The sequence below is a fragment of the Pogoniulus pusillus genome, chromosome 40 (genome assembly GCF_015220805.1).
Source record: "Pogoniulus pusillus isolate bPogPus1 chromosome 40, bPogPus1.pri, whole genome shotgun sequence".
Lineage (NCBI taxonomy): Eukaryota > Metazoa > Chordata > Aves > Piciformes > Lybiidae > Pogoniulus > Pogoniulus pusillus.
Window position 1 is genome coordinate 8,344,981 of NC_087303.1, and position 18,119 is coordinate 8,363,099.

Below are 18,119 nucleotides of genomic sequence, written 5' to 3' on the forward strand. Positions count from 1 at the left end.
GAGCACTGGAACAGGCTCCCCAGAGAGATTGTGTGATCTCCTTCTCAGGAGCCTTTCAAAACCTGTCTGGATGTGTTCCTCTGTGACCTGTGTTAGATAGTATTGTCCTGCTCTGGCAGCGGGGTTGGACTCGATGATCTTCTTGGGTCCCTTCCAACCCCTAACATCCTGTGATCCTATGATGTGGAAGGAACATATCTGCTCTTTCAAAGATGTCTGGTCACAGGACCCATAAAGAAGAAGAGAGATAAATCTGACACACAGTAAGGGAGGCTGGAATGAAAACAAACCCAGTCAGACATTGCTGAGCATATGTGCAGTGACTCAGATAATTTATTTTTACACCTGGGAAGCTAAGAAAAGGGAGGGAGGCAAACAGTCATAAAATCTGGCCCATTAGCACTGAGAAAGACAACACCCAGGAACAGACAGCATCAGTAACTGACCAGCTCTCAAGGAGCTGCTGGCACCCAGGACTCTGCAGCTGGTGAGGATGCAAATGAAAGTATCCAGGGTGCTGCAGCTGGTGAGACTGTGACCTGCTGAGGAAATGTGTCAAGGACAGGACAGATGAAAGCAGCAAAGAAGGCAGAAAAGGGATACAGAAGAGGCTGGTAGAGTGTAAACCTCTGCCAGCCAGTGCTGCTCTGGCTGAACTCCACACCAGATCACCACAGCCTGTTCTGTCTCCTCAAACTCTTCCATAGCTTTGTGCAGTCTCACTGTTCCCATGCACACACGCTGCAGGGATGAAGTGCCAGCTACTGGGTGACCAGCCAGTGGATTTCCTACCAGCTTCTGAAGTTTGAATCACCCCTGGCCTGTGCTGTCACCTACTGGAATGACACCAGCAGGGCCCCAACCTACAGTCACTGCAGAGATAACTGCATGTCCAAAACAATTTATTGGGGGGACCAGCACAAGTGAGGAGATTAAGGGGCTCTGTGCCAGCTGGTGAAGTGGCACAGCAGATGACTGCTGATGTGCCTGCTGCAGGACCCTGGCTGAGGATGGAAGTGTTTGTACCTCTCACAGACTGGAGGTAGTTTGCCCTAGCAAACTGCAAGCTAGACCAGCTGTTAAGGAGGCTGTGGATCCAGACAGACAGATAAGGCTGGCAAAGGGTCCACTCTGGTACCCAGAGGGTGCCTGCAAGCATAGGGTGACTCAGGGCATGTTTGGTGTCAGCTGTGGAGCAGGAGATGTACAGGACAGGCTAGAGGGCTTGGATTAAGGTAGGGGCACTGAGGGATTCATGAAAGCGCACGTGTTTGTGAACTCCAAGGGAGTCACGAGTTGGCCAGCCTCAGTGTGGGAAGGGCAGTTTTGGCTGTGCTTCTGCTACAGAGGTCCCATGCACGGTTACTGCTGATAGCAGTGTCTTGGCTGGGCCAGTCTGTGTCATCTGGCTGTGTGTCACTTGCTTCCATGTGTGTCTCTGTTAAGTGCGTATCTTGAGGGCTGACTGAACCTGTAAACAGGAAAGCAGCTGTGTCCTTCAGCCTGGGCTAAGGCCCTGGGCACCAGGCAGGCCAGTAGCCAGACAGGATGGAGCCTGAGCAGGGGCTGCTGCAGGAAGCAGAAGCTCTTGACACATCTCCATTAAAATCATTCACCTCTAAGAGGACAAAGATTTGCTCCAGTTGAAGAGTAAATCTTCAGAGCAGACCTAGGGCACTGCTGTTGGTTCAGACAGACCTGTGGAAACTCTGCACTACACTTAGGTAGCACAAGGTCCGTGTTTAGGATCATCAAAGTTTTGCACTGCTCCAAAAATCCGGTCTAGAGCTCAGCTTCCTCTCACTCTAATGAGTGTATGTTCACTCCACAAGAGATGAAAGGCCATGGTATGTGTGTGTGTGAATTTATTGTGATGGAAATTCGCAGCTGCTCCCAGCAGACACTGTTGTCAGATGCCATGCTAGGACTCGGGTGCCAGAAGTTCTGTGACATGTGCTTAAGCCAAATGTCATGCAGGAGTAACCCCTCAAAATCCTGACTTACACATCCAGGTAGGGAGACAGACCTGAGAACTCTGTTGAATGGTGGGCTCTCATAGATCTGCAGTCCTCTTCCATAAGAACTGTGGGGTGCCAGTGCTTCTCCAGCAGTACTTGTCATGCTTGCCAATCACACCCACAGCTGCTGCAATCACCCAGGTACACACAGCTCTACAACCAGCTGAACTGGGCGGCTAACCAGCAAGCACAACAGAAGGATGCTATAGCCCACATCATCTTGGGGAGCAGACTGAAGCCTGAGGCTCTTAACAAGCTGGCGTAACTCAAGATGAAGCACTGCTGCCTGTCCCAACTGCACTGCCCCACACTGAACTGGGCTTGTAACCCAGCACAGGTCAGCATGCTGACCACAGTCAACACCCTGCCTGGGACTAGGCAACTACAATGAAGGCAAGAGCTGAAGGGCACCCTTCAGACTAAAGTAGTGCTTTGCACTTCTTCACACCACAATGAACCACCCAGTTTGTCCCCACCACAAGCTCAGATGGAGTCAACACCTACCCTAGGCCTCAACGGACAGTTCAAAGACACCAGTGCCACCCATGCAAAGAGGGAAGGTGGCAGATTTAGCAGCCACAACCGTCAGAGGGGCTTATGCCCTTCCCCAGAAGCAGGCATGCAGAGGCCACAGATGGCAGTAAGAGATGGACTCTTAAACTGGGGATGTGCAAAGAGAGACAGCAGGTGGAAGGCTGCTCAGACTGCACACCCCAACTGTCAGATGGGGCAGGGCAATCCTCTCTCACCCTAGGAAACCAAGTGAGCCAGGGGACTCACAAAACCAGGGCCCAGTCTGGCCTAAGCAAGGAGGCCTCAAGCCACAATGTCCTTCAGAGCTGCAGCCAGGTCAGGGAAGATGAAACGGTAGCCACTCTCCAGAGTGCGCTTCGGCACCACTCGTTGCCCCTCCAGCAGCAGCAGGGCACGCTCTGCTCCAAGGGCAGCCCGCACTGCCCAGGCTGGCACTGGCAGCAGGGCTGGGCGGCCTAGGGCTGCAGCAAGCTCCTGAGCAAAGGCACCATTGGAGGTGGCAGAGGCAGCCGGGGAGACGCCATTGAGAACACCTTGCACGCACTCATTCTCCAGGGCATGAGAAACAATCCCGGCCAAGTCCCGAATGTGGATCCATGGGAAGGGCTGAAGCCCAGAACCCAAGGGGCCTCCCAGTCCCAGACGGAAGGGCCAGAGCATCTTAGAGATTGCACCACCACCTTGGCCCAGCACTACCCCTGTGGGGAGAAATGAGTGAGACCACAACCCTCTGCAAATGACAAAAGCTCTTCAGCCCCAAACCTCCAATCAGTAGACAGTCTTAATAGGACTGGGCTGGAACAACCCAACAAGGAGAGACACAAGTCCTTCTCCCTCTTCTTCCCTGTCTTGCCCCAGCAGCAAATCAAAGCTACTCTTAAAAATATCATGTGCTGTCTCACCAGATCTCACCACAACACCACGAGTTGGGCTCCCATGAATAGCAGCTGCAGCCTCCCAGGAGCTCACCAGGCACGAGAAGAAGTCAAAGTCCCCCCCAGGACTGTCCTCAGTGTACTCAGCTGTGGGGCTGGGGCGGTAATAGCCTGCAGGTGCAACAACAAAAAGTAGAGTCAGAGGTGAATCACACTAGACTCACTTCCCTGCTTCCAGGAGGCTATCACTCAGTGAGGGACATCCTCATACGAACAGTACAGGGTCTACCTGACAACAGTCCTGAGAAGTTTTTGACTACTAATGAGCTCTGCAACTTCAGCAGGTTGAGCTGGCAGCACCAGGAACTAAATCTATCAGCAAGCAACACCAAGGTGGCTGCACAGAAAGGTGTTTCCTCTAAAACTGGACATCACAGGTGCTGAGCTGTGGTAGCCTTAAAGACTGTTAACAAGCAGAAATGGAAAGCTGGAGATATGCAGGGGGACTCAGATGAGGCTCAGCTTAGACAATCTGGCTCTACAGGATGCCTTTAAGATTTCTCTCTCCCGTCCTAATGACACCAAGAGAAAGCACAGGGACCCAAATACCCCTCCGGCAGTACCCAAAAGATGATCAAGGCTTGCCTAAGCTGAGACATTGATGAAAACAAAGCTGCCATTTCAGGGCAACAAGTGTCCCTCTAGAAGCATTTCCGACTGGGGCTGTATCTCTTCGGGTCAGTGTGAGTCATGCCTTGGCTGGGCTCAACAAATACCTACGCCAGTGACGAGCACCCAAGCACAGGGTGGCTGCTCAGCATCAGAAATGGCTTTGGCCAAGGACTTAGTGGTCTCAACCCGGCTGCTGATGATTTCCTTGCAGAAGGCATCGTTCCATCTGGGAAAGAGACGTACATCAAATATGCTCCCCTTGAGGGTATGCCAGGAAACAATAGCATGAAGAAAAACAGCAGACTCTTGTACACAAGCACAGAAGAGGTCGTGGGAATACCCTCCCCTGTCCAGAGCAGGGGCAAGACATGAGACCTTACTGCCTAAATGCATGGGCACTTCAGCAGACAGAGGCTCTCCACTTCCAGAAAAGGCTGTGGGGGTTGGACTGCCTTAGGACAAAGGCAGAGTGTCTGGACATCAAAGCTGGGGGTGGTGAATTCTTCCTAAAAACGTCCCCACAGAAGTCAAACTCTGGTGCTGACTTTGCACTACTTAAATGTAGGATTCCAGTCTCATTTTGGAAACCTGGAACTACTTTGCCTGGCCTCAGACTCTCAATCCAGGAGACATTAAGGTGTTTGACTCTGTCCCACATGACATCTTGGTCACCAAATTTGAAAAACACAGGCTTGATAGGTAGAGCACTGCTGGATCAGGAACTGGGTAGATGGTCACATGCAAAGAATTGTGACCAAGGGCACAATGTCCACTTGGAGACTAGTGCCAACTGGCATGCCACCGTGATCAGTGCTGGCACCAGTGCTGTTTAACACCTTTGTCAGTGACATGGACAGAGGAATCAGTGCACCCTCAGAAAGTTTGCAGATGGCACCAAGCTGTGCGGCACAGTCGACTTGCTAGAGGGAAGGGATCCATCCAGAGGGACCTGGACAGGCTGGGCTCAGGCTAACCTCATGACATTCAACAAGGCCAGGTTTAAGGTCCTGCATCTGGGTCAGTGCAATCCCAAGCACAACTCCAGGTTGGGTGGTGAATGGCTGAGGGCAGCCCTAAGGAAAAGGACCTGGGGGTCTGGGGTGGTGAAAAGCTCAACATGAGCCTGCAGTGTGAGTGCAGCCCAGATTCTGCCCTTTTACTCTGCTCTTCAGACCCCACCTGGAGTTCTGTGTACAGTTCTGGAGCCCTCAACACACAAAGGACATTGAAATGTTGGAGTGACTCCAGAGGAGGGCCATGAAGATACTCCGAGGGCTGCAGCACCTCTGCTATGAGGACAGGTTATGAGAGTTGGGGCTCTTCAGCCTGGCTTCGATAAGACCTTGTTGTGGCCTTTCATTATCTGAAAAAGGCTACAGGAGGGCTGGGAAGGGATTATTTACAAAGTCATGTAATGACAGGACAAGTAATGAGTTTAAACTGGAAGAGGGGAAATTTAGACTAGATGTTAGGAAGAAGTTCTCTACAGTGAGGGTGGTGAAACGCTGGAACAGGTTGCCCAGGGAGGTTGTGGATGCTCCCTCCCTGGAGGTGTTCAAGGCTAGGTTAGATGAGGCCTTGAGCAACCTGTTCTAGTGAGAGGTGTCCCTGCCTATGGTGGGGGGTTGGAACTGGATGAGCTTTGATGTCCCTTCCAAAGCAAACCATTCTCTGATTCTATGAAATTGCTTTCCAAGGGCATTCTAGAACTTAACAGGCCCACAGAATAGTTTTGGATACTTCAGAATTCAGATGTCTACAGCTGGGTAACTCAAGTGCTTCTTGGACACCCCATTTCCTCCCCCCCAGACACCTCTCACATTTGGACAACACCAGGCTCACCTTGCCTGCACCCTGTCTCAACAGAGCTCTGGCGGATTGTTACCTGCGCAAAGGGTTGAGGACGTTTTCACCAGCCAGGTTCACGACAGCATCGCACAGGGGCAGTCCACAGCGGGACAGCTCCTCCTGGCCAGGGATAACAGAGACATGACACACTCAGCCCACCCTCTGCTCAAGCCCTGCCAATAAACAAGCACAGTGGGCTCCTAAGAACTCCAACCAGGTCCTTCCTGACGCTGATTGGAACACAAGGATGAATGGAGAAGACTTGGTCTTTGGAGCTACAGCAGCGCCCATCCCATGGCTATGGCCCACGAAGAACCCAGCAGCCCTAAAGCTCATCCACAGGAACCAGCGTTGCCACCACAGATCCCAGTACGCAATGGCAGCCCTGGGCTATCGGGCTTTGCTCCTCCGTCCCGACGCGTCCTCCCTCCCGTGCCTTGCTCTCATGCCGTACCCAGCTGATCCGATCCCTGCCCCCTCGCCGAGACACGTGGGTCACTTCATGCCCGCGGCTTCGCAGCAGCTGGGTCAGGGCTTTACCCACGAAGCCAGTCCCTCCGCCTAGGAGAAAGTGAAGACGTTAGACACCTGCCGCTCGAGCTGGCGGCACAAGGCCTGCATATGGCCCCCACTGCTACGGTCGGATCTCGCCGGGGCCTGGCTCGCACTGCCCCAGGCAGCGCCAGCCCTGAGCCGGCTCCGTGCCCGCGCACCGCGGTCCCTGTCCCGCCCCCCGGACTCAGTGGCTCCGGTCTCTGTCCACAGCACCCTACGCCAGGCCTGCTCCCTAGTTCCAGAAAGTCCTCTCCTCAGAGCCCTCCGGACCCTCCCAGGACCCGCTCCCTCCGCTGGTTCTCCCGTTCCCTGTACGGCCCAGCCCGCACCCACCGACCAGCACTCTCATGGCGTGACCGAGCGCTCAGGCACCGAGCGGCAGCGACTGCGCATGCCCCGCTCCGCCCCACTGCTCCCCGGCAGCTGCATAGGTCCCCTCAAGAGGTCACGGCGCCCCGGAACTTCCACCCTACAGCTTGGGAACCGTCCGGCACCTCCATCCTGCAGCCTCGGATGCCGCTCAAGACCTGCACCCCGCCGCTCAGGAAGCTCTCCCAGCCCATAAACCTTTCCAGTGCCATCGCAGAGGACGGCAAGGGGGGTGGCTCGGGTTCGTCCCGGAGCAGCAGCAGCAGCAGCAGGAGGTTTCGGAGGCTACTGCACAGCCGGGAGCTCCCGGAGTGCGGTAAGGTGAGAGGTGGGCAGCGCCTTACAGAACCCGCCTGAGCCCCCGCTGGGACTGCCGTGCCCAGGGACCAGAGAGTTGGCTCCACCGCAACCGTTCAAAGACCGAAGGAAGCGCCCGTGGGATGAGTCCCAGGAACGAAGAATTTCGCAGCTGGGACTCGGCCGGGAGAGTCTCGCCGGCCCGGAGACTCCTTCCTTCCGGCCACCTTCGCGCTCGTCTTTTCAGGGCCGCGGGGAAGCAGTGATTTGAAAGGTGTTGCTGTGTGGCCGGGCTGCAGGGCCTGTGCCGAGATGCGAAGGGGATAGAAGAGTTGCCGCAGCAGGTGCTGTGGCAGCCGCTGCCCCGCACGGAGCTGCTGCCAATCCCTCACCCTGTGTCCTGTACAGAGAGGAGGCTGAGACAGGTCCTTGCGCTGTGGGGGCTGTTGTGAACAGCCACAGGCACTGGACGTGCTTACACCCACCTGGGTACCCGTCCTGGTCTGCATTGCACCCATGGCCACTGCACCCCCTCACCAGCCGTTTGCCCTCTTTCCCCCAAACCCTGCTGTCTGCCACCAGCCACGTAAAAGGGGCAAGTTCTATGGTTAAGCAAGCAAACAAGGACCTCGGTTTCTAAGAAACCAGGTGGAAACCTTAGAGACCAGGAATTAGCACTCACAGGAATCACAGAATCACAGGGACTTTGGAAATAACCCTCAGGAACACCAAGTCCAACTGATACCCCTACTCTACAAGGTTAACCCTAAACCATATCCTCAAGCACCATACCCAAATGACTTTTAAACATATCCAGGGTTGGTGACTCAGACACCTCTCTGGGCAGCCCATTCCAATGTCTGACTACTCTTGCTGGGAAATTTTCCCAATATCTAGTCTAAACCTACCCAGTTCTATCACTAATTACCTGTGAAGACACCAGCACCAACCTCTCCACAATGTCCTTTCAGGTAGCTGTAGACAGTCATGAGGTCTCATCTCAGCCTTCTCTTTTTGAAACAAAACAGCTCCAGCTCGTTCAGTTGCTCCTTATAAGATGTATTCTCTAGGCCCTTCACTAGCTTCATTGCCCTTCATTGAAGCAACATGCTTGTGGCTTATGGGATGAGAGCTGGAGAGGAAAAGCTGGCTTTGTGTGACATGTGCTGCAGCTGGGCAGGTGAGCTAGAGCTGTTCATCTGTAGGGTGGTCAGCTCAGCCTCTGCTGATAGGTCCCAGTGGAGATGGTAGCTGCAGGTGCTGGCTGGCTGCACATGTCTCCTTTGAACTCTTCCTGGCTGTACCAGGGTACAGTCTACTTGGCCTTTCCTTGCAAACTGTCAGAATGAAAACAAGCGCAAGGGAAATCTGGATCTATTTCAAACTTGTGTTTTCCTCTCACCTCCCTCCATCTCGTGGTGTTAACACTAGATAGAACTTGGAATCATAGAATTGACCAGGTTGGAAGAGACCTCCAAGATCATCCAGTCCAACCTATCCCCCAGTCCTATCCAGTCGTGATCTAGAAAGGTTCCTCAGGACTGGAAGATTGCACTTACCTTCCAGAAAGGCAAGAAGGAAGATGCAGTTTTTTGGGTCTAAATGGCTTCCTCTTGGAAGCAGTTTCCAACCACACAAAGACAAAAAAGTGTCTGTTAGTACCCAGCATGCATGCATGACCAATCTGACAGGCTTCTACAGCAGAATTGCTGTCTCAGTATGTTAGAGGAGAGCAGAGTCTAGTTTGTACCTTGAAATTAGCAAGGCTGTTGACAGTGTCCCCTGTAATGTCCTCACAGGAACAGAAACAGAAGATCATGGAGTGTGAGTTACAGAAGATCATGGAATGTGGGTTACAGAAGTGGCCAGAGAAGAGTGTTGCAAATGGGCTGAACTTCCAGAGGTTATGGTCAGTGGTGCAAATTCCAGATGTAGCCTGCTCACAGTGGTGTGCCCCAGGCGTTATTGCTGGATGATGACACAGAGGGCACTGCCGAAAGGTTTGTCTATGATACAAAACTTCGAGAGGTGTTCAACAGACTTGGTGATTACTCACAGGGACTGATGATGAAAGTACTGGAAGCTCATGGATAAGAATCAAGGGCCATGCAAATATGAATGACACAGATGTGGACATTTATTACAGGCCACAGGAAGAAGCTTTTGATGAGGCCTTCTACAGGCAGCTGGAATTAGCCTCAAGATCATGTGTCCTGGTGCTTGTGACTTCAGTCACTCTGACATCAGTTGGGAAGATCACACAGCCAAGCATAAACAGTCCATAAGGTTCCTGCAGTGCATTGATGACAACTTTATCCTGCAGGTACTTAAGGAACCAACAAGGAGAAGTGCAATGCTGGACCTTGTATTAACAAACAAGGAAGGTCTGGTTGTAGATGTTAAGGCTGGGGTAATCTTGGCCGTAGTGACCATGACAAGCTAAAGTTTAATATCACTAGAGAAAGAAGCAGGGTGATAAGTAAAATTTCAATCCTGGACCTTAAGAGGGGTAACTTTGCCCTTTTCTAAACTCTGCTTAGAAGTATCCAGTGGACTAGTGCTCTAGAAGGAAGGGGGGGCCAAGAGAGCTGCTGAATGTTCAAACATTACCTCTTCTAGAAAATGTATTCCCTTGGAAAAAAATCAAGTAAGGGAAGCAGAAGACCTGCATGGATAAGCAAGGACCTATTGGAAAAGCTTAAAAAGAAGGAGGTGGTTTACAATATGTGGAAAAAAGGTCAATTGGAAGGATTACAGAAATATTACCAGAGAATGTAGACAAGTGACAAGAAAGGCCAAGACCCTGTTGGAGCTGAGTCATGCCAGGGAGGTAAAAGAAAAGAAGAAGAGCTTTTCCAAACACACCAATGACAAAAGATCAAGGGGTGAGTCCACTACTGAACAGTGTGAGAGATATGGTAACAGAGAATGCAGAGATGGCAGAGTTCATAGAATCATAGAATCAACCAGGTTGGAATAGACCTCCAGGATCATCCAGTCCAACCTATTCTCCAGCCCTATCCAGTCAACTAGACCACGGGACCAAGTGCCTTATCCAGTCTTTTCTTGAACACTTCCAGGAACAGTGACTCCACCACCTCCCTGGGCAGCCCATTCCAATGCCAATCACTCTCTCTGTGAAGAACTTCCTCCTAACATCCAGCCTAGACTTCCCCCGGCACAACTTGAGACTGTGTCCCCTTGTTCTATTGGTGGTTGCCTGGGAGAAGAGACCAACCCCCACCTGGCTACAACCTCCCTTCAGGTAGTTGTAGACAGCAGTGATGTCCCCCCTGAGCATCCTCTTCTCTAGGCTAAACAACTGCAGCTCCCTCAGCCTCTCCTCATAGGCTTTGTGTTCCAAGCCCTTCACCAGCTTTGTTGCCCTTCTCTGGACACCTTCCAGCACCTCAACATCTCTCTTGAATTGGGGAGTCCAGAACTGGACACAGTACTCAAGGTGTGGCCTGACCAGTGCTGAGTACAGAGCAAGAATAACCTCTCTTGTCCTACTGGCCACACTCTTCCTGATGCAGCCAGAATGCCATTGGCTCTCTTGGCCTCCTGGGCACTCTGCTGGCTCATCTTCAGCCTACTATCTATCAGTACCCCCAGGTGCCTTTCTTCCTGGCTGCTCTCCAGCCACTCAGTCCCCAGCCTGTAGCGCTGCTTGGGGTTATTGTGACCAAAGTGCAGAACCCTGCACTTGGCCTTCTTAAATCTCATTCCATTGGCCTCTGCCCACCCATCCAGCCTGTACAGGTCCCTCTGCAGGGCTCTCCTACCTTCCAACAGATCAACACCTGCTCCTAGCTTGGTGTCATCTGCAAACTTACTGATGCTGGACTCAATCCTCTCGTCCAGATCATCAATAAAGATGTTGAACAGGAGTGGGCCCAGCACTGACACCTGGGGAACACCACTAGTGACAGCTGCCAACTGGATGTGGCACCATTCACCACTACTCTCTGGGCTCTGCCATCCATCCAGTTCTTGATCCAGCACAGAGTGAATCTATCCAAGCCGTGAGCTGCCAGCTTGGCTAGGAGCTTCCTGTGGCAGACAGTGTCAAAGGCTTTGCTCAAGTCCAGGTAGACTCCATCCACAGCCTGCCCCACATTCACCAGGCGGGTAACCTGATCATAAAAGGAGATCAGGTTGCTGAGACAGGACCTGCCCTTCCTAAACCCATGCTGGCTGGGCCTGATCCCTTGGCCATCCTGGAGGTGCTTTGTGATGGCACTCAAGATGACCTGTTGCATCACCTTGCCTGGCACTGAGGTCAGGCTGACAGGTCTGTAGTTTTCTAGCTCCTCCTTACGGCCGTTCTTGTGGATGGGATCACATTGTCCAGCTTCCAGTCTTTGGGGACCTCTCCAGTGAGCCAGGACTGTTGGTAAACAATGGAGAGCTGCTTGGCCAGCTCATCTGCCAGCTCTCTCAGCACCCTAGGATGGATCCCATCCGGTCCCATGGACTTGTGAGGATTCAAATGTCTCCGCAGGTCCCTTACTTCTTCCTCATGGATTAGAGGGGGACTGTACTGGACCCTGACTCGATCCACCACTTCAGGAGTCCAGTTGTCCTGGAGACAACCTGTCCCACTGTTGAAGATTGAGGCAAAGAAGCTGTTATGCTCCTCTGCCTTTTCCTCATCCTTTGTCACTCTATTCCCCTCTCTATCTAATAAGGACTGGAGGTTGTCCTTGGCCCTTCTCTGCCATTCAGATATTTATAGAAACATTTTTTATTTTCCTTACCAGCAGTGGCAGCCTAAGCTCCAAATGGGCTTTTGCCTCTCTCATTTTTTTCTACAAGATCTAGCAACATCCTTGAACTCTTCCTGGGACACCTCCCCTCTTTTCCAAAGGTAATACACTCTTTTTGATCTTTAATCCCTTCAGCAGCTCCCTGCCCATCCAGCCTGGCTGCCTCCCTCGTCGGCTGATCTGCTGGCTCAATGGCACAGCTGCTCCTGTGCCTTTAGGAGTTTTTTCTTCAAGTAGGTCCAACCTTCCTGGACACCTTTGTTTTTAAGGGCTCTTTCCCAAGGAACTTTCTGAGTTTGTTCCTTCAACAGGCTGCAATCTGCCCTTGGGAAGTCCAGTGTGGAGGTTCTGTTGATCCCCTCCTGGTTTCTTCATGTATTGAAAATTGTATAATTTTGTGGTCACTGGACCCCAGGCAGCCTCCAACCACCACATCCCCTACCAGCCCCTCTCTATTTGTGAGCAGCAGGTCAAGTTGGTGAATGCCTTCTTTGCCTCAGTCTTTACTGATAAGACTGGCACTCAGGAACCTCAGTCTCTGGAAGCAAGGGAGCAGAAGTGGAGGGAGGAAGGCACTCATCTAGTCAGTTAGAACTGGGTTAGAGATCACTTGTACCAATTTAAAACACACACATTCATGAGCCCAAATGGTCTGCATCCATGAGAGCCAAGCGAGCTGCTGACACTGCTGCTGAACCTCTCCCCATCATTATTGAAAAGCCATGGAGAATGGGAGAGGTGCCTGGGGACTGGCAAAAAACCAGTGGCCCTCCAGTCTTCAAAAAAGGCAAGAAGGAAAACCCAGGCAACTACAACCCAGTCAGCCTCACCTCCATCCCTGGAAAGGTGATGGAGCAGCACATTCTGGAGGCAATCTCTAACCAAATGGAAGAAAGGAAAGTTATCAGGAATAGCCAACATGGATTTACCACGGGGACATCTTGCTTGACTAATCTGGTAGCCTTCTATGATACCATGACCAAATGAGAAGAAGGCAGAGCTGCGGATGTCATCTACCTTGATTTCAGTTAGGCTTTGATACTGTCTCCATAACATCCTCATAGAACAGCTCAAGAGATGTGTCACAGACAACTGGTCTGTGAGGTGAATTTAAAACTGCTCCAAAACAGAGTTCAGAGTGTTGTGACTGGTGGCAGAGATTCCAGCTGGAGACCTGAGCACTGGGTCCAGTTTTGTTCAATATCAACAATGTGAATGAAGCCATTGAGTGCACCCTCAGCAAGTTCCCTGATGAAACAAAACTGGGGGGGTAGGTGACACCTGTCAGATTGTGCTGCTGTCCAATGAGATCCGGACAGATTGAGAGCTGGACAAAGGCAAAACTCATGAAGGTCAATAAGGACAAGTGCAGGGTCCTGCATCTGGGTAGGAATAACAGCAGGAACCAGCACAGGTTAGGAGTTGCTCTGTTGGAGAGCAGCTCCATGGGGAAAAACCTTGGTGTGCTGGTGGACAGCAAGTTCTGCCTAAGCAGCAATGTGCCCTTGGGGTACATCAAGAAAAATGTGGCCAGCAGGTCTGGGGAGGTTCTTCTTCCCCTCTGCTCTGCCGTGTTGAGACCACACCTGGACTATTTGCCCAATTTTGGGTTCCCCAGTTCAGCTGAGACAGGGACCTGCTGGAAAGAGTCCAGTGGAGAACCATGAGAATGACTAGAGGAGTTGAGCATCTCCCCTATGGAGAGAGACTGAGAGCCCTGGGGCTGTTTAGTCTGGAGAAGACTTAGAGGATATCTGATCAATGTGTACAAATATCTGAGGGGTGGGTGTCAAGTGGAGGGGGCCAAGCTCCTTTCAGTGGTGCACAGTAATAAGACAAGGAAAAATGGATACAAACTGGAACAGAGAAGGTCTTACCTCAACGTGAGAAATTTTACAGCAAGGGTGCTGAAGCCCTGGAGCAGGCTGCACAGAGAGGTTGTGGAGTCTCCTCTGGAGACTTTTTGAACGCACCTGGATGCATTGCTGTGCAGGCTCTCCTGAGTGATCCTGCTTTGGCAGGGGGTCAGAGTCAATGGCCTCTGGAGGTTCCTGTCGTGGAGAAGTTTGTCTGGGTTTTGGGGGAATGAAATATGAGGCCAAATTTTAAAAGGGTTTAAATAATTTAATATTATATACACAAGGAATCCCCCTCCCCAAAACTTATTTACAACTACCCCACACAAGTTCTTTGTATGCAGTTTCGAGATTATATTACAGAATGACTATGTACAGCAAATTGGGAATTTAGCAAAGGTTTGAAAGGATTTAGGAAGAGAGTCTGTGGCATGAAAGTGCCACTGATAAGCTATTGAGAGTTTATGCTGGCTTAAATCGGGTTTCTCAGTTACTTACTGGCTGGAGTCAGTTTTGAGGGTCCCAAATATCGTGGGTTTGAATAATTCAGGGGTTATTGGGGTGCACTGTCTGGAGCTTCCACGGGCACGGTCAAGCTGGGAACGGCGGCTGGAGCGGCAGCTGGAGTGGCGGCTGGCCGGGAGCGCCTTAGTCAGCTTCCCTGGGCTGGTGCCGTGGGCTGTAGTCATGCAGCGGCAGTGGTCCCCAAAAGCGGCTAGAAGCGGCTAGGAGCAGCAGATGAGTGGTAGAGGGTGGCAAGGAGCGAGGGGCAAGATGAGAGGTAGGTAGGTAGGTAGGTAGCAGATGAGTTTTGACCCCGCGATTGATGGTCCTTGGGCCATAATTCTGTCCAATGAGGGCTTGGCAACAGGCCAAAACATACCAAATAAGGTGAAGTCCAAGGGTCCGGTACCCCCAAATAAGGAGAGGCCTCAGGTGGTTTCCCCACCCTGGGCGCATGAGCTTATGTAATGTGTTTACTTCGACCTTCAAGGAGGCAACCCAGACTGGAAGGCACCAAGGCTATTGTGTCCCATTGTCCCCTTAACTTGTTTACCCCAAGTTTAGGCAGGGTAACGCCCTTGGGGGGACAACATTGTCCGGGCATGAATAGATTCATAAACATAGTCATTTAAGGCCTGTGCAACCCTCCACCACAGTTCCTTCTAACCTCTAACGTTCTGTGATTCTGTGACTTCGACAGGGTGAAGAAATCAACAGAGTTCAGCAAGGAGAAATTCAAAGTCCTGCACTTGCTTGTGACCAGTCAGTGAACTTCTCCGTTGGAAGAAGGATCTGAGGAGATGGGGCAGGGATTTGTGCTTATGAAGCTAGGGGAATAACACAGAAAGTTACTAACCTCAGCTGCCAAAATAAAGGCAAACTTAACACAAAGCAGACCAGAAGGTAGCCTTGTTTCTAGATGAATGGCCACATCAGCGGAGTGGATCAGCCAGCTGGGTAACTGCCTGTCTCTGAGTTAATCAAGACTTTATGTCTTCCTAACTCAGTCAGGGGCAGGATGAGGTTGTTAGCACAGCAGAGTCTATTACAATTGAAAGACAAAAAACAACTTCCAAAACAGCAATGGATTTTGGTGGGTTTTAACCCATATGTTTGCTCCTGTTGACTGGATGAGCAGCAGAGTGACAGCTTGTTGCAGAAAACAGTAATGCAGTTGCTGCTGGTGGTGTGGTTCAGCTGGGTTCCAGTTGCTGCTACCTGTGACTGGAAAGTGTTGCTATGTCAAACTAAAGCACTGTGTAAGGGAGTCATAGGATCACTGAGGTTGGAAAAGACTCCTAAAATCATTGAGTCTAATCAGAAACATAACGCTGTCAGGTTTATCACTGAAGCATGTCACTAAGACACCTACCTACATGCTTTTTAAACATCTCTGGGGATGGTGACTCAACCACTTTGCTGGGCAGCTTGTTCCAGGGCTTAACAATCTTTCTGGTGGCAAAACCTTTCCTGATGTCCAGTTGATATCTCTGCTGGTGCAGCTTCAGGTTGTTTCCTCTTATCACTTGTTACTTGGGAGAAGAGAACAATCCCCATCTTTCTCCAGCCTCCTTTCAGGGAGCTGTAAGAAGCAAGATCTTGCCTGAACCTCCTTTTGTCCAGGCTAAACCACCCCAATTCCCTCTGCCACTGTTTTCTAGGGTTCTAATTAAAATTCCTAGAGACTCTAATATATTTGATAGAACCAATAACAATTTGTAGAGTGCCCTCCCCTCTTCCCCCTCCTTTAAGAAAAAAGGGATTATAATATATATATACAGAGAGAGGTAAGCACACCCGAATAATTTAATCTCACTTGATTTGGAACTGAAAAGGAACTGTCTCAGGTCATTCACAAACTCTCTGATCATGGGAAGGTTGTTGGGGTCTCTGCCCAGCAGCAGTGCTCCCAGTGTGGGGGCATATGTGGAAGGAGCATACTGGGTCAGTTTCATTAAGAGGGCTGGCTTCATGAGGACATCATCAGGGTCTGGGGGCATCTGGCCATCTCCATAGATTATGTCCTGTACGGTCATTTGCCTCAGGTATGTGATCCCCTGTTCCATATTTGACCACTTAAGGGGATGGAAGATCATGTCATCCTTGGAGGGATATCTGTATCTCACAGCTGTGAGGAGTCTGGCCCAAAGTGAATGGGTACCATCCAGCCTCTCCAGGTGTTTATCTACACCCCCATCCCTCGACAAGGATCCCAGCTGCTTAGCCTCCCTCTGATCTAGGTCCACAGTTTCTGCCCCAGCATCCCAACATCTCAAAAGCCAGGCTAAAAGGGACTGTCCGTTTGCCCTTGCATATCCCTGCCTTGTCTGCCTGATTTCCTTTCTGGGCATAGAGCTGATATAAATAACTTCATTATCAGATCCATTTCCAGCTGGTTGCTGTTGCTGGGGGTACTGTTTCCCGACGAGGTTCCTTGCCCCGGGTCAGTGTTTGTAGAAGGGCTCGGGTTTGGTCTAGCTTGCTGCGTGGTTATGGGTGCGAGATGGACAGGACTGGGCTGTGGGGGCAGGGTCCGGGGGGCTGCTCTGGGCGGGATCGGGGGCGGGGTTTGGGACAGAGCCTGGGGCGGAGCTGTGTTCAGGCCGTGGCTGCCTGACCTGTCGGACTGGTCTGACTGCCCCCCCCCTGCCCCGCAACTGCAGCCAGAGCAGCGCGGCACACCCCTCCCCCTAAGCATTTTAATGGCTGCGGCTACACGCGGTTTCCATGTGTTCAGCTCAGAATTGCAATATACCCTCCCAAAACCATATTTAAACACAGTGAAATATCTGCTATCCAGTACCATTCTTCCCCAAAATATCTGGGGCTTCTGTGTCCCAACACACATACTCAGAGTGATTCCATGTTTGAGAAACATTTCTAAACACAGTTAGATTCCTAACAGAATTCAGGAAATAGGCACAGACCCGGACAGGCAAATGCTTAGAATATTCCCAGACCATATCAATGACTGTCCAGAAGACCTGGGAACTGACAAACTTCAGCACCCAAGACCAAAACAGCCATCCAAAAGCCTGAATTATTAACACTCTTAGAATATCCATTTTTTTTTAACTTCCAAATCTTCTCTGAAATAATTCTTTCTACCTAGCCCCACGTTGAGACGCCAAATAAATTGTCTTGGGTTCTAATGCAAGTTCCCAGAGACTCTAATAAATTTGATAGACCTAACAACAATTTGTAGAGTGCCCTCCCCTCTTCCCCCTCCTTTAAGAAAAAAGGGATTATATATATATATATACAGAGAGAGGTAAGCACACCCGAATAATTTAATCTCACTCAATTTGGAACTGACAATAACTTAGAAAGGTATTGGAGGTAGGGAAGTTTACGAAGGATAGGGAAGGGCAAAATAGCAAAATACAAAATGTATAAATACAACCTGAGTTGTGTGATAGTGGTTTTGTCTGCCTCGTGTCTGCCACGTGGTATGGTGGTATGCAGGGAGTGGAGATGTGCAGAGAGAGAGATGCGGTGCAGGGGGAGTGAGAGAGAGAGAGAGAGAGAGAGAGAGAGAGAGAGAGAGAGAGAGGTGACCATGTGAGAAATATCCTAAAAAACCTGGTAAGGGAGTGTTAGGCTGACAGTGTTGTGGTGGAAGATCCAAAATTACATTCAAAATACATATCCAAAACGTGACTATACATGTCCCAAACATACACACACATACCCACCTTACACCCCTCTCTCCCTCTTTCCCAGGCTGGGAGAAGTTGCAAAAAAATACAAGTGTCATGGCACCTGTCAGTCTGGACAACAGCACCATGTTTGAGCTTGTTTTGTAGCCCGCTTTGTGTTCTG

At 50.9% G+C, this 18,119-nt stretch overlaps 1 protein-coding gene and 1 long non-coding RNA gene across 2 annotated transcripts; one reads left to right on the forward strand and one right to left on the reverse strand.

The window, feature by feature from the left end:
• Positions 1 to 305: 305 nt before the first annotated feature.
• SDR39U1 (short chain dehydrogenase/reductase family 39U member 1) lies at positions 306 to 6,908 on the reverse strand. Its single transcript, XM_064174174.1, has 6 exons — positions 6,836 to 6,908; positions 6,402 to 6,508; positions 5,985 to 6,067; positions 4,204 to 4,325; positions 3,455 to 3,598; positions 306 to 3,250 (listed from the first exon to the last, which is right to left on the reverse strand). The coding sequence occupies exons 1-6, from the start codon at positions 6,849 to 6,851 to the stop codon at positions 2,835 to 2,837; spliced, it is 888 nt and encodes a 295-aa protein (XP_064030244.1). The 5' UTR covers positions 6,852 to 6,908; the 3' UTR covers positions 306 to 2,834.
• A 6,078-nt stretch (positions 6,909 to 12,986) lies between these two features.
• LOC135191669 (uncharacterized) lies at positions 12,987 to 15,188 on the forward strand. Its single transcript, XR_010308862.1, has 2 exons — positions 12,987 to 13,207; positions 14,998 to 15,188. It is a non-coding gene; the product is annotated as an uncharacterized LOC135191669 (long non-coding RNA).
• The last annotated feature ends 2,931 nt before the right edge of the window (positions 15,189 to 18,119 follow it).

What these genes read in the sequence shown, in the direction of transcription:
- SDR39U1 (XM_064174174.1), bottom strand. An exon ending in GGTGCTCGTCACTGGCGTAG is followed by an intron (nt 3,599 to 4,203) that starts GTATTTGTTGAG and finishes TTGCACCTGCAG; the next exon opens with GCTATTACCGCCCCAGCCCC. An exon ending in TGGTGTTGTGGTGAGATCTG is followed by an intron (nt 3,251 to 3,454) that starts GTGAGACAGCAC and finishes TTCTCCCCACAG; the next exon opens with GGGTAGTGCTGGGCCAAGGT.